Here is a 16,079-nt window from a genome sequence, read left to right as displayed (position 1 = left end):
GAACAGCAGAGCGAGTATGCATGCTGGGAGTTGTAGTTTTACAACAGCTGGAGTGCCGAAGGTTGCCTACCCCTGTGCTAGAAGAACATATTATTTTTGTCTTCTTAACTGCTTCCAGTAGGTTTAGTACATGAAAAGGGTGTACATTATTTAACTATTTACATTGCATTTGGTTCTGGCATCTGGTAACAAAATTCTGAGTAAATATGAAGTGATTTATTCCGTGTTTTGTTCTATAGGATCCTCCAGAGGGCGCTGATTACTGTGCTGATATATCAGGTAAAAATACATTCACTATCCATTCCATCTATCTTCATAGATCTAAAAAGCTTCTGTGTGTAAAAGTCATATATTGTACAATTAAAAATTTTTACAACTTTACTCAGGGGCAGACTCAGACAACAGAGGTCCCTCAAAGAACAGCAGATTACATGCCTATTGCTTATAAAATGGTCCCCCTGTGAAATTTTTTTAATTCCACTAAATTCTCAACAGAATTTTTTTTTTCATTATCGTTCTTTACTCCCCGCCATATCTATCCATAACCATATCTATCTTCTTTTGTTGTAATTCACATATTGGTACCATTTAATATTCTGTACAATGTACTGGGAAGCTGGAAAAAAGTCAGAAAGAGGTAGAATTAGAGAAAAATTGCATTTGCACCATTTTCTCTGTCCATCCATTACTGGCAGGTCTCCACTCTATATTAGTAAGTAGAGATGAGCGAGTACTGTTCGGATCAGCCGATCCGAACAGCACGCTCCATAGAAATGAATGGATGCACCTGGTACTTCCGCTTTGACGGCGGCCGGCCGCTTAACCCCTCGCGTGCCGGCTACGTCCATTCATTTCTATGCGAGCGTGCTGTTCGGATCGGCTGATCCGAACAGTACACGCTCATCTCTAATAGTAAGTAGTTATGACACTTGCTCTGCTTCTGAGAAGGCGCCATATTTAAAAACTGTAATAGTACGGCGGATGTCAAGAAGGGGTTAAAGAGGAACTACCAGGAATTACTTAATATTTCGCCTGAGATTTTTGAACACCCTTTCTTATAACTTTCTATAGTGATTTTCCTCTGTTATTCTACCTATCTATATATGCATAAATTGCTAACTGGATATACCTGACAAAGGGGTGTGTCTTTACAGAGTCACCACTGATAGCATAGTGTGAGGGTGTGGTTAGACACCCAAAACTGGTAACACCCAAATGTCAATTTATGTCTATTCTACAAATTCAGGTATTTCTAAATTCTAGTATGAACAATGGAGGAAAGGCATTATGACTTCTGAATGTAAACCATTCACTGAAAAAAGTATGCTGGTATTAAATAAGGTGAATGATTGAAATAACAGATCTTGCCATTGATAGATCAATATCCTTTGTACTAGATTTTGATGGAAAAGATGGTGAAAAGGCCTGTCTGGGAGAAGAGGAAGACGACGAGAGCTTATCGGGAAGCGCGACATATACCAGGGGTCATTTTAGCCGTATGCCCGTAAAGGCTCCACGTGGTGAACAGATCAAATGATCAGATGGGGAATCTGGAACTGAACGGCGAGGATGAGGGAACTCACCAAGGAGGATGTGATGAGAAAAAGAAGAATGGAAAATCTGAAGGATTTTTTTTTTTAATGAATATTTAATTATTCTTCATGGAAAAAAAGTATCCAGACTTATTTTTCTAAGACATATCGTTCATGTTTACATGTAAAATCAAATACTCAACTCCATTCCCAATATGGGAACTGGCAAACATCTGAGAAACGTGTTTCTGGTGGAAGACTCATCTCAAATGATCTTTGGGAAGAGTCAAGATAGACTTATAGACTACGAGGATAATGAGATAATTACACCGACGCTGAAAAACTTAAAGACGGAATATGTTTTTCAGTAGATGGACGGAACAGTAGATGTTTGCGTCTTCTGAATTCAACAGGACATACCCTGTCTTTGTCAATGACCTGAATTGCTAGTATTGGTTTGTATTCCTCAGACATAGAATATGGTCGGCCTACAAGGAACCAGACGTTCTGTTGAAAAATGTTGAATTTTCAACTATTTTATGTCACAAAAGTGGCATAACCATTATGGTGATTCCCCAATGTATCCTCAATGTGTAAGCCCAGCCTTGATACAGTAACCTTTTATTAGATATAACCAGTTAACTGGTTAAGCAAGGATGAAAAGTCAACAGTATGAACAACCACTTGGCTTAAGCAAGACACGTTGGTGGTCAGGAGATTTAATAGGTTAATATATAACGCATGGTCAGGCTAAATCCCCAGAACAGGAGTTCCAATTTCCAGAGGTTCTCCTTGGTCTCACCATTGTGTCTTTATACAATATATGGTACTGATCTGATTTCTTTTAATTAGGATTTACAGCAATAATTCCAGCAGATTGAACAAAACTTCTGTGGTTGCGACAAACATATGTGGTTACAAACTTGGCTTTTTTTTATTTATTTCTGCAACTAAATGAACTTTTATTGTTCCTTATTTTACATATTCCTTTTTTGTACAGAACTTCTTACATATTGGTTGTTATATATAAATAAATTTATGAATATAACACTGTAAAAGTATTAATGGAAGCATACACCATATAACATGGATAGAGGAGTATTCAATAGGGAACGCTCTGGGAAAAAAATCCACCAATAGTTATCCTAAAGGGGACCCACATGGTGGCTCAGTGGTTAGCATTGCAGTCTTGCAGCGCTGGAATCCTGGTGTTCAAATCCCGCCAAGCGCAAAAAACCATCTGCAAGGAGTTTGTATGTTCTCCCCGTGTTTGCATGGATTTCCATCCCATATTCCAAAAAGACATACTGATAGGGGAATAAATGTACATTGTGAGCTCTATGTGGGGCTCACAATCTACATAAAAAAAATTAAAAAAAAGGTATCCTAACATCACATAGGGATTATTCCAGTGAAATTTATATAGTCACAGAAGAGGAAAAGGCAACCTATAAACAGGCTAAAGCATAACTTGTATACTCATGATACTACTGTAAAGTCCTAGATACTCCACCCAATAGTTGCAATACACTAAAAATAATAAAAAAATATAGTGTTTGTGCAACTATCACATGATCACAAGTCAGTTGCGATGTACTCCAGATACGTCCATAGGATAGTAAATCAGAGACGTTTTACACAAAACATGCCTTAGTACTCCTTGTCTAATATAAAATAATATTCAGTCTCCCTAAAGAGACAATACAGCCTAAAAAAGAAAAAGATGGCATTAAAATCTGAATTTCCTGGGTTCCAATGGTGGACATTGGTACTCAAATGTTAAAGGGATAATGTCATTAGAATTCGCTTTTTTAACTAAGTACACATAAGAATATCCTTAAGAAAGGCTATTTTTCTCTTACCTTTATTATTCTGATCCGTGTCGCCGTTCCTCAGGAATATCTTCTTTTTTCCTTATGTACATGAGTTTTAAGACAGCATTGGGGGTGTCCCCTGTACTGTCCAAAAACTCTCCAGTGCCTCTGCCTTCTTCTCCAGACCGCCTCTTCTCTCACGTCACCATCACGTCTTCACCCAAAAGCATCAACTGCGAATGTCCGTCAGCCATTTTCCTGTGGCCGAACGGAAGAGGCCACAGGAAAATGGCTGAGAGACTTGCACAGTCAGCGCTTTTGGATGAAGACTTGACGGTGACGTGTAACACTCAATATGGTAGATATAAAATATAAAGGGAATGTATGTATATGTATTATACACCGATACCTCCAAATAATTGTACTACATCCAAGTTACTTGTGGGTGGATGGATAGATTCATACAGAGGAATGATGTAGTAAAGAAGAAGACAAATTGTATCTAAGTCATAAAAAGACCTGGTGCTTATGAAGGGAGGACACAAAATCTAATAGCCCCTATATGACACTAAAATAGGAGTAATCAGATACCTGAATCCAAGGCCTCAGATATACGAAGGGCATGAAATACTATCATTTAGCTCTTGCGGCCTAACACATTGGATCCTAAAGATTCAGTGTACCTACTTCTGCATTATCCAACGTTCCGAATTTACTGCTCCACCCAGATGGATGGACAATTTCCATCCCTTGAAAAGTCAGGCCCCTCAGATCTCCGTTGTGAAATTCCCACCTATGTTGTCTGATCGGTCTGTTATCTCTACATGTAATTTTCCTGGATATGTTGTCTAAATCTCCTATTCATCTTACCAACATAGTTTAATGGACAAGGACATGTGGCAAATTAGATAATACCACACAGTATTATATCCCATAGTGGACCCTGCACACAGTATTATCCCCTATAGTGGCCCCTGCACACAGTATTATCCCCCATAGTGGCCCCTGCACACAGTATTATGCCCCATAGTGGCCCCTGCACACAGTATTATACCCCATAGTAGCCCCTGCACACAGTATTATATCCCATAGTGGACCCTGCACACAGTATTATCCCCTATAGTGGCCCCTGCACACAGTATTATGCCCCATAGTGGCCCCTGCACACAGTATTATGTCCCATAGTGGCCCCTGCACACAGTATTATACCCCATAGTAGCCCCTGCACACAGTATTATATCCCATAGTGGACCCTGCACACAGTATTATCCCCTATAGTGGCCCCTGCACACAGTATTATGCCCCATAGTGGCCCCTGCACACAGTATTATGCACCATTGTGAACACCCATGAACAATTATTATACTCTGGGGTCTTTTCAGACCCCAGAGTATAATAATCGGAGACCGATGGGGGATACCAACATAAAAAACACTGTTAATTACCTATCCCTGGCTCCGCTGTACTCCTCGGTGGTGTCGACCATCTTCAATGACATCTGGGACATCAAATCACCCGGGACGCATGCCTTGGTCATGTGACGTCAGGGACGTCACAGAAGTAGGCCTGAAGCCTGTCTGTAACACAGAGAGGTAAGTAACACTGGTTTTTTTTATGTTCCCTTACCTCTCCTGGGCCTCTGAGTATAATAATAGTGTTTGTGGGACCCGTGGGTTAACTTACCGATCCCGGCCCATAATGTCCTAGGCCCTGTGGCAGCTGCTACCGCTGCTACCCCGGTAGTTACGCCCCTGGTGTCAACTAACCGGTCTCTCAATTTTTTCCCTCTATGGAACGTGAGTGCTGGATTGGTAGTAATTAGAGATGAGCGAGTACTGTTTGGATCAGCCGATCCGAACAGCACGCTTGCATAGAAATGAATGGACGTAGCCGGCTCGCGGGGGGTTAAGTGGCCGGCCGACGTCAAAGCGGAAGTACCAGGTGCATCCATTCATTTCTATGGAGCGTGCTGTTCGGATCGGCTGATCCGAACAGTACTCGCTCATCTCTAGTAGTAATCAAACCATCCAAATCTGGGTCCATGTTTAATATGTCCCAGTGTCCCACCTTGTAAACCTTATAGAAGATGGGACGAATTGATTAAGAAGATAGATATATGCTGAGCTGAAGATTATTTTATTGGACACGAGGAGTACTAAGGCATCATTGTGTAAAACACCCCATGATTTATTATCCTATGGGCGTCTCTGGAGTGCATCGTAGCTGACTTGTGATCATATGATTGTTGCACAAACACTATATTATGACACTATGGAGAAGTGGATCTAATCTTTTTTTATTAGTATTGTGTGATTATAAGTTATATTTTAGGTTCCATTTTCCTCTTCTGTGACTATATAAATTTTGGTGGAAGATTCTCTCTGTGACGTTATAATTGTGGTTATACTGTAGAGATATCCCAATTAATCGAAAAGATTTTTGTGCACATACCTGAATGGCAGGCTTTCTATCAGAAAGTTTAGATCTAGAGAAGTGGATAGAGGAAGCAAATAATGTTTTTTCCAAAAATAAGTTACTAACAGCAAATCAACCAGTATCAACTAAAATAGCATTTAAGCGACTGACTAGTGTGTACTGGGATTTTATTAGATCCCATATTCCATATTGCCAGTATGCTGTTGCCAATTGAGTAAAACTATGTCACGGTCAGTTACATGGTTTTATTTCTTGGAGCCTGCCGTGTCTCAATGTTATTTGCTATATATTGGTGACATCCCTCTTTTAGTATATGGGCCCTTTTGCCCTTGTTACATGGGATCTTTATGTATTTTAATTTTTGTAGTTCTTCTGTTTTATTGGTATGTATTAAAAGTTATATTTTGTAGCCGATTATTATTTTGGGAATTCATACATATTTTTTTTTATATAGATTGTGAGCCCCATCTAGGGCTCACAATGTACATGTTTTTTTTTTCTATCGGTATGTTTTTATAGTATGGGAGAAAATCCACACAAGTATAGGGAGAATATATAAACTCCTGGCAGATGTTGTCCCTGGTGAGATTCAAACCCAGGACTCCAGTGCTGCAATGCTAACCACTGAGCCACCATGTTGCCTCTGGAGTTCATACATATTAACTTAGCTAATAAATTATTCCCTATCGTCATACCAGAAGCACAATATGGGCAGATGACAAGTAATCCCCCTAGGGAGGGTTTCCTTGACCTACAGAGCTGAAGACCAACTGCCCGAAGGCAGTAGCGTCTGGAGCACGAGAGCTTAATCTATAGTGCTTCACATATCTATGATGTGAGGACCATGAAGCTGCAGCGCGGATTTGTTCCAGTGGGGAGTAGGCCACAGAGTGGAGAGTTGATATAATGTGGAGGTAGCAACAGCTTTAGGAGGCTATACAGTGACCCAGTGGAGGAGTCAGGAGGTGGCATCAGTGTGAAGAGCCTATACAATCACCCAGTGGCAGAGTACAGAGGTGGCAGCAGGGTAAGGAGCCCATACAGTCACCCAATGGCAGAGGCTGGACCACTTCATTGAAGCTATGGCTCTCCCAGGCCAATTTATGGTGCTTCTGCATATGTTTGACACAGGGCTGTGGTGCCAGCATTGGCACCCTGGCCACGCTTCACCTTCTGCCCACAGATTGAACATATGGCCATGTTCACCTCTCCCGGTGGCTTAACAAAAAACTGACACACCGCTGAGTGGGTGATTTTACCCACAACACTCTGCACTAACTGACTGCTACTGCCCCTGCACCACTGCTTTCTGGGCAGTTAGGCTGCTGTGAAGCGGGTGGTCTACCTCAGACACATTCAGCCCCTAACGTCCCACTGCTGCCAACTTGCTGACTCTATTAACTCATAGGACAGGGGGATACCTGTCCCAATAGGACGTCTATTATTGATTAACCACTTCCGGACCGCCCATAGACTATATACGTCTGGGAAGTGGTTGCCTTGTTCTGACAGGAAGTACTGGTACGTCTAGTCAGAACACAGCAGCTGCACAGAGATCCTACAGCTACTTAAGCTGGGAGCTGGCTGTAACTTCAGCCGGAGCTCCCAGGGAGAAGACAGGGAAGATTTATTACCTCCCCTGCCTTCTTGATCGCTGTGTATACAGCGCTCAATGAGTGCTATATACACAGCTATGGACGCTGCCATAATTCAGCCGCCCTCTGAACCGGTAGTCACATGATCCGCTGGGAGCAGAGTCTTGCAAAAGCTGCTGGGTCCTACAGGACCCCAGATCAGCTCAGTAAGCTGTATATACAGTGTGCAGGAGGCTGGATTTCTCCTGCAACTGAGGCTAAATGTAGCAGCCCCAGTTATAGGAGAAATCAGCCTCCAGTACAAAAAAAAAGTGATCAGATGTCCCCAAAGGTCTCTTATCACCTTATGGGGACACAATCTGGAAAAAAAATAAAATAAAAATATAATAAAAAAGTTAAAAAAAAGGAAATAAAATAATAATAATAGTAAAAAAAAAAGCTAATAAAACACTGTTATTAAAGGTTATAGCCCCACCCCCAACGACACCATACAAAATAAAAATTACTGTAACGGAGAGGAAAAACTATATTATAAAGTTTTCAGTGACACTTTGTGTTATTAAATAAAAAAAATAAAAAAAATTGAAAACCAGACACAATTTCCCGGATATAAAAAAAATGTAAACACATTTGAAAATAAAAATAACATAAAAATAAAGCCCTATGTGCCTCCGAAAAAAGGCGCAAAAATTAGTTGACTGAGACATACGAGAAAAATGTTACAGCCCTCAAAACCGCACATACAAAATAAACCTAAAATGTGTCTGGTCCTGGTCCACAAATTGGCCTGGTATTGAAGTGGTTAAAAAACAATTTTATTAGTTACCATTTAAAAACTGTTGACCTAACCTAAATATAAAGTGAAACAGAAACAAAAATCCCTGAGGCTGTAGGATAATGCCGGCGGGGAGGGGGGGAGTTGTGAAATGGGAGACAATAGAAACTCCTTGATAAGATCACCTAGAACATTGAACACTGTTAGGTGATAGACTGAGCTCCTGATTCACGATGAAAGAGACTAGCTAGCAGCATAGTACAAGAGCTGGCTAGGTCCGATAATTTATTCTGCCTCTGACGATATGTTTCCGTGTTGAGGGAACATTGAAACGCGTTAGTAGTGTACTGGTAGAATCCATGTGAGGGGGGAATTTAAGTGGTATCTGTGGTGGGTTTGGCCGGGGAAATTATAATGGATTAGGACTAACAGTATAGAAATGGTTACAAACAGCTGATAGTATCCATAAGGTGGGCATTAATTAATAGAAATGAGCGAGTACTGTTCGCAACTGTTGTTTCGAATAGCACACACCCATAGGAATGAATGGACGCAGCCGGCACGCAGGGGGTTAAGCGGCAGGACGCCGGCCCCATCTGCGTGCCGGCCGGCTCCATTCATTCCTATGGGTGCGTGCTATTCGAAACTGCCGTTTCGAACAGTACTCGCTCATCTCTATTAATGAACCCTTCGGGTCCCGGACCATCATTTAGATGATGACTGCATTAGAGTGTTATCGGCAGTCATAGTGTTAACAGGAATTGACTTGGCAGCTGTGCTATTACTGCACGTAGTTTAGGGCTTTTTGTTTCTGTTTCACTTTATATTTAGGTTAGGTCAACAGTTTTTAAATGGTAACGAATAAAATTGTTATTAATTAGAAATAGACGTCCTATTGGGACAGGTATCCCCCGTCCTATGAGTTAATACATTATATATAAGGCACGTTATACAGGAACATTGGGAATTCGTTTACCAACTTGCTGACTCTGCCTCTGCCTCATGTTTAAGCTGCCACCTTCTTCTCCCGATGATGATGAAGCCCCTTCATCACCCGGCTCCCCATTGCAATTGGCTACATCGTCATCTACTAATGTCTGCAGGTCACTGATATCCTCCTCATCAGTCTCTGAGCCAGGAGCTTGACTGCTCACAACACCAGCTCCCATGCCACTCTCCTCATTGCTACTTGCCTGCCTACCGGAGGAAGCGGTGGATGTCTCCTCCAGATCTTGGCTGGGCACTAGCTGCTGACTGTCCTGTAGTAGGTCTTCCTTAGCTTTAGGATAGATCATCAATTAAAGAGGACCTTACATGGATTTGGGCACATGTGGTGTCATATACCGCTGGGTGCCCTGGGTGAAGAGCTATCGGTGCTGGTACCATAGCTCTTCACAGTCAGAAGGGTGTTTCTGACAGTCTGTCAGGAACGTCCTTCTGCACAGCAGTGCCTATCGCTCTGTACAGTGTGAGCGGGGAGGAACGCCTCCAACCCCTCCTGATAATACTCATCTATGGTTGAGCACTGTGAGCAGAGGGAGGGGAGGGGGCGTTCCTCCCCGCTCACACTGTACAGAGCGATAGGCGCTGCTGTGCAGAAGGACGTTTCCAACAGACTGTCAGAAACGTGCTTCTGACTGTAAAGCGCTACAGTACCGGGACCAATAGCGCTTTACCCGGGGCACAGATCAGGAAAGCCGACAGTGCACTGACTTCAGCGCACTGTCGGCTTTCCAGCGGTATATGGCACCACATGTGCCCAAATCCATGAAAGTTCTTCTTTAAAGACCGGCAGGGGACAGACTCTCAGGATACTGTTTCATCAGCTACATAGCCTGATTGCAGCTCAGACCCATTCAAGTGAATGGGTGGGGGTCCTGGGTGTCAGACCCTCACAGATCTTCAATTGATCTATCTATCCTAATGATAGGTCATGAGTTAAAAAATCCTGGAAAACCCACAATATCATACACAGTCAGTGTGCAGGCTATAAACCTCCCAGATTGGATTAGGATAAAGGTTCTTTGTGGGGTAAAATTCACTATTTCAAAACTTTTGCTGGAAGTCTGTTCAGACTCATCAAATATTGAAGGTCACTTGGTTTCTTTGGAAAATGTTTCACTTTCGATTTTAGTGTTTACATAGCCGGGTGTTCCTTCCTACTCGGTTATTGTATGAGTATTAGCTGCACTATATAAAGGCTCCTCTGCTCACACATATATCTTCTCATACATTGCGTCCTCCAGCAGAGAACATGAAGCTATTGCTGAGCATTTCACTGTTTCTGGCCACTGTCAATGACATCCAGGCCCTGGTGGATGATGATTTTAGCAACTGTCTGAAGTATTTTTATAAGAATCATGTCCCCACTGGGTTCGAAGATATTGCTCAGCCTGATCGCTTTGATCGCAATAATTTTCCAGATGGGATGAACAGAAAAGACCTGAATTCTCCAGCCTACATATGTCAAATGTTTGAAGGTACCTCTTGGTATGCCACCTTATATGACAGAGGGAGGTTGATGCCCCTGTACTCAGCCTACATCATGGATGTAAATCATGGTGAAACTCCAAAAGAATGTTCACGACCTCAAGGTTTTAAGTTGGAGCCTCAGGTAAGTATTTCTCATATATAGTATTTCCAATGACAAATCCTTGTCAGTCTATGATTATTTCCTGTTAAGCAATGAGATATATAATTATATTCAGTGGTTAAATTGGTATCTGGTATAAACAAAGAAATTTTCTGAAATGCGAAACTTAAAAAACAATGTTACTTACCTCTCCTGGGTCCAGAAGGCTTCAGGTGTACTTGGTGACAGCCTCATAATGGCCCCTGCACATTATGTGGCATAATACTGTGTGCAGGGGCCACTATGGGGCTTAATACCTTGTGCAGGGGCCACTATGGGGCATAATACTGTGTGCAGGGGCCACTACAAGGTGTGATACTGTGTGCAGGGGCCATTATGCGGCATAATACTGTGTACAGGGGCCACTATGGGATATAATACTGTGTACAGGGGCCACTATGGGACATAATACTGTGTGCAGGGGCCACTATGCGGCATAATACTGTGTACAGGGGCCACTATGGGACATAATACTGTGTGCAGGGGCCACTATGGGGTATAATACTGTGTGCAGGGGCCACTATGGGGCATAATACTGTGTGCAGGGGCCACTATGGGGGATAATAGTGTGTGCAGGAATGTGTGTGTGTGGGGGGGAACATTGGTTGGTCAGGGTCTTTTGGGGGAGAGGGGAGTTCTCCCTAAAAAAAATTCTCAATTTAAGCACTGGATATATTTTGATATGCTTAAATTTTGAGGTTAAGTTTGTTGGTGTACCCCTTAAATTGATTAGGATTTTGAAGTCTACCCACAGTAGAAAAAAGATGGTAGAAACACATGGGAACTGTAGAACTTTGCTCACAAGTAGGTTATGAGCTTGGAAGTTACAATTTTCTCAGATAAGGCAACTAGTGCATACCTCCCAACTTTTGAAGAACCGAAAGAGGGACAAAATGTGCGGTGCGCGTAGCGCGCCGCGGCAAACTTAGCCCCGCCCACTTTTGTGTTGACTCCACCCACTCGTTAATTTTTCATGTGCCCGCACACAGTATAATCCTCCTACAGTCACCCGTAAATTATATGTCCCCCCTCTATCTCTCCCCCAGTTTCATATACACCCTTCATCTGCCCCCAGTTTCATGTCCCTCTTCCATCTCTGCCCCCAGATTCATGTCCCTCCATCTCTGTCCCCAGATTCATGTCCTCTCCATCTCTGCCCCCAGATTCATGTCCCTCCATCTCTGCCCCCAGATTCATGTCCCACATCTCTGCCCCCAGATTCATGTCCCACATCTCTGCCCCCAGATTCATGTCCCTCCATCTCTGCCCCCAGATTCATGTCCCACATCTCTGCCCCCAGATTCATGTCCCACATCTCTGCCCCCAGATTCATGTCCCACATCTCTGCCCCCAGATTCATGTCCCCCATCTCTGCCCCCAGATTCATGTCCCCCATCTCTGCCCTCAGATTCATGTCCTCTCCATCTCTGCCCCCAGATTCATGTCCCCACATCTCTGTCCCCAGATTCATGTCCCCCATCTCTGTCCCCAGTTTCATGTCCACTCCATCTCTGCCCCCAGATTCATGTCCCTCCATATGTCCCCAGATTCATGTCCCCACATCTCTGCCCCCAGATTCATGTCCCACATCTCTGCCCCCAGATTCCTGTCCCTCCATCTCTGCCCCCAGATTCATGTCCCCCAATCTCTGCCCCCAGATTCATGTCCCTCCATCTCTGCCCCCAGATTCATGTCCTCTCCATCTCTGCCCCCAGATTCATGTCCCCACATCTCTGCCCCCAGATTCATGTCCCCCATCTCTGCCCCCAGATTCATGTCCCTCCATCTCTGTCCCCAGTTTCATGTCCTCTCCATCTCTGCCCCCAGATTCATGTCCCCACATCTCTGCCCCCAGATTCATGTCCCACATCTCTGCCCCAAATTCATGTCCCTCCATCTCTGCCCCCAGATTCATGTCCCCCATCTCTGCCCCCAGTTTCATGTCCACTCCATCTCTGCCCCCAGATTCATGTCCCTCCATCTCTGCCCCCAGATTCATGTCCCCCATCTCTGCCCCCAGTTTCATGTCCACTCCATCTCTGCCCCCAGTTTCATGTCCACTCCATCTCTGCCCCCAGATTCATGTCCCTCCATATCTGCCCCCAGATTCATGTCCCCACATCTCTGCCCCCAGATTCCTGTCCCTCCATCTCTGCCCCCAGATTCATGTCCCCCATCTCTGCCCTCAGATTCATGTCCTCTCCATCTCTGCCCCCAGTGTCATGCTGTCCTCTCCTTCATCTGCCCCCAGATTCACGTTCCACCTCCACATTAAACTTACCTTCTCCTCCGCTCCCTCGCCGCTCTCTGCCCGCCTCTCTCGCTGACACATGCGGCTGAAGGAAGGAGCTGACACAGGTCAGCTCCTCGCTTCGCCGCTGCCCGCCTCTCTCCCTGACACATGCGGCTGAAGCTGCTCGCGTGCTCGCTTCGCCGCTGCGTCTCTCTCTCGCTGACACATGCGGCTGAAGCGAGGAGCTGACCTGTGTCAGCTCCTCGCTTCGCCGCTGCCGCCGGCTCCTGGCTTGTACATCGCGTCTACAAGCCAGGAGCCGGCGGCAGCAGTGAAGCGAGGAGCTGACACAGGTCAGCTCCTCGCTTCAGCCGCATGTGTCAGCGAGAGAGAGACGCAGCGGCGAAGCGAGCACGCGAGCAGCTTCAGCCGCGTGTGTCAGGGAGAGAGGCGGCCAGCGGCAAAGCGAGGAGCTGACCTGTGTCAGCTCCTTCCTTCAGCCGCATATGTGTTCAACTCAGATCTGCGTCCTCTGGACGCAGATCTGAGTTGAAATCGGGACATACCTCCCTCCAACCGGGACCGCGGGACATGTCACCCAAATCGGGACTGTCCCGCGGAAATCGGGACGGTTGGGAGGTATGCTAGTGTGATGGTTATATAACAGTCTTGCAAGTACTAACGTATTATAATTCACTTACACTTGCAACACTTCAGCACCATCACAGTCTCATCTCAGGGCTCGTTCACATCTGCGCCCGGTCTCTGTTCATACAGGTTTCCGTTTCCTGACTGAAACTGGGCAGGAAACAGAAACCTGCAGGCAATTGTCCACTCTATCCACGGCTAAACCGTTTTTTTTTTTTTTTGGGTACAAAGTCGGACACACTGATGACTGCAGTTGAAGACCAGTGGGGTCTGACCATTGGGACTGTTCAGGAGGACAACATGGGTGCTTTGTCCCCCATTCTGAATGTAGCCATGTTTGGGTAGTGCACATATAGCTACATTCATTTCAATGGGAGTCCCAGAGATAGCCAAGCGATGTTTTAGAAGAATAAGAGTAATGACAACTCATTTACTTTCTTTCGTAGTTGGTTTATCGAGGAGTGTCCGGAGACATGACGAGAGACGCATTTACAGTATTGAAGAATTATAACAAAGAAAAAGGGATTGACCAAACAAAGGAGAAAAACAGACCCCCATACCTCTTAAAAAGAAGTCAGGCTGGTGATAATGACTATCCAACTGGAGATTATGATAAGGGGCATTTAAGTCCCTGTGGGCACCATAGTGCCGTTCAGGATGAATATAAAGCAACGTTCACCTTTACCAATGTAGCACCAATGATAAAAGAGCTAAATAATAACATTTGGAGCCAATATGAAATTGAAATGATTAAAATGTCAGCACAGTGTAAGCAGATGTATGTAATAACAGGCGTTGTGCCAGGGAATGTCCGAGTCCCCCGTAGTAGGTTAATCGCTCCGGCTTATATGTGGAACGCTTACTGCTGTATAGATAACAATGATAAACCATTCTTCTCTGGAGCCGCAGTTGCTGAAAATATTAAACACAGTCAACTTCGAAAGTTTCAAAATGTTGGCGATTTCCAAAGTGAACTGAAACGTCTATTGGGTGTTTCTGATGATATTGTGTTATTTCATAATAACTGTAGCCCTTAGGATGTGTCCAGAGCCAGGAGAAGATACTGTAGCCCTCATTCAGACAGTCATAATGTGGCCACAGGCCTAGACGTCCCAAGGTTAAAATGAACCATGGGAATCAAAGTTTGGTTCTCTTCAGGGGTGTAACTACTGGGGTAGCAATGGTAGCGGCTTCCACAGGGCTCGGGACATTAGGGGGCCTGGCAGCAGCTGCTACCGCTCTGGATTTTTTATTTTTTTTTAATAGACCGTTACCTGCTAGATCAGGGGTGCTCACACTTTGTCAGCATGTGAGCTACTTTATAACATTACCAAGTCAAAAGATCTACTACCCACTTCTTGTGGGCGGGGCAGGAATGGGTCTGTGGGCGGGCCTTTGGATGGAGTGTCTGTGGGCGGGGTGGGGGTGTCTGTGGGCGGGGACGGGCATGTGGGCAGGGCCATGCGGATCGTGAGAGCAGGAGACAGCGGTGTTCTGTGGCCGCTCAGGGATCCCTGGTGTCTGCTTGTTCACAGCGCAGGCTGAGAGTTATCTCTGGACACTGGCAGGCTGGGGCTGGGGCTGCGGCAGCCCCGCCTGCCAGTGTCCGTAGATGACTCTCAGCCTGCGCTGTGAACAAGCAGCACCCCGGCCCCCTCCATCCCTAAGAGCGGCCTGCAAGTGTCCGGAATGCTTGTTCACAGCGCAGGCTGAGAGTCGACTCTCAGCCTGCACTGTGAACAAGCAGACACCAGGGATCCCTGGCTGCATCCCACGATCGACCCATACGTCCATTGCGATCGACCGGTAGATCGCGATCGACGTATTGGGCACCCCTGTGCTAGAGTAACTCCAGGAGGCAACGGGCCCTATTTATTTATCGATCGTTGCTCCTGCTCACGGCCGCCGCCGATTCCCCTTCTGCAAAGGCTGTGAGCAGGAGTCGGGATTGGTAAGTAAGTCCGGAGGCCTGCGATCCCCACAAGCGCTACTATTATACTAGGGGGTCTTTTCAGACCCCCGAGCATAATGATCAGAGGCCCAGGGGAGGTGAGGTTAATATAAAAACACTGTTACTTACCTCTCCTGGTTCTGGAAGGCTTCAAGCCTACTTGGTGACATCCCAGACTTGGGCTTGCATCATTGGGCCATGTCAAAAGTTTGCCACGGGGCCCCGCCATTCCTAGTTACACCACTAATTCTCTTGATATCAGGGATCTGGGTTTTGCTGCCATTATATGGGTGCCAAAATGTGGCTGCATTGCTACGACTGTCTGAATGAGGCCATAGAATTATCTCTAGGCTACTGTATTGGCTCTAGGACTTCTTAATATGTAATCACAGTTTAGCCCATATAATTAATCCTGCATTGTAATGTGTTACACTGATATGGTACAGTACGGTATGTTATGTAT

The 16,079-nt window shown here is 45.0% G+C and overlaps 2 protein-coding genes across 2 annotated transcripts in view; both read left to right on the top strand.

Moving 5' to 3' along the window:
• GMIP (GEM interacting protein) overlaps nt 1-1,975 on the top strand; it is a 47,878-nt gene extending 45,903 nt beyond the window's left edge. Inside the window, exons 21-22 of the mRNA XM_075272829.1 lie at nt 240-279; nt 1,398-1,975. Coding sequence (XP_075128930.1) covers nt 240-279; nt 1,398-1,537 — 180 coding nt within the window. The 3' untranslated portion in view covers nt 1,538-1,975. The remainder of the gene's footprint in view (nt 1-239; nt 280-1,397) is intronic.
• Nucleotides 1,976-10,390: 8,415 nt separating this feature from the next.
• On the top strand, nt 10,391-14,941 carry LOC142204800 (endonuclease domain-containing 1 protein-like). The gene is made up of 2 exons (XM_075276125.1): nt 10,391-10,766; nt 14,112-14,941. Exons 1-2 carry the CDS (start codon nt 10,407-10,409, stop codon nt 14,700-14,702), a joined length of 951 nt encoding a protein of 316 aa, XP_075132226.1. The 5' UTR covers nt 10,391-10,406; the 3' UTR covers nt 14,703-14,941.
• The last annotated feature ends 1,138 nt before the right edge of the window (nt 14,942-16,079 follow it).

This window comes from Leptodactylus fuscus, chromosome 5, assembly GCF_031893055.1.
Source record: "Leptodactylus fuscus isolate aLepFus1 chromosome 5, aLepFus1.hap2, whole genome shotgun sequence".
NCBI classification, from domain to species: Eukaryota; Metazoa; Chordata; class Amphibia; order Anura; family Leptodactylidae; genus Leptodactylus; species Leptodactylus fuscus.
The sequence above is the reverse complement of the archived record's forward strand: the minus strand, read 5'-3'. Positions and strand labels throughout refer to the sequence as shown.

Coding starts and splice junctions, on each gene's coding strand:
- LOC142204800 (XM_075276125.1), top strand. CDS start 10,407: ATGAAGCTATTGCTGAGCATTTCACTGTTTCTGGCCACTGTCAATGAC. Junction 10,767..14,111: donor GTTTTAAGTTGGAGCCTCAG/GTAAGTATTTCT, acceptor TTTCTTTCGTAG/TTGGTTTATCGAGGAGTGTC.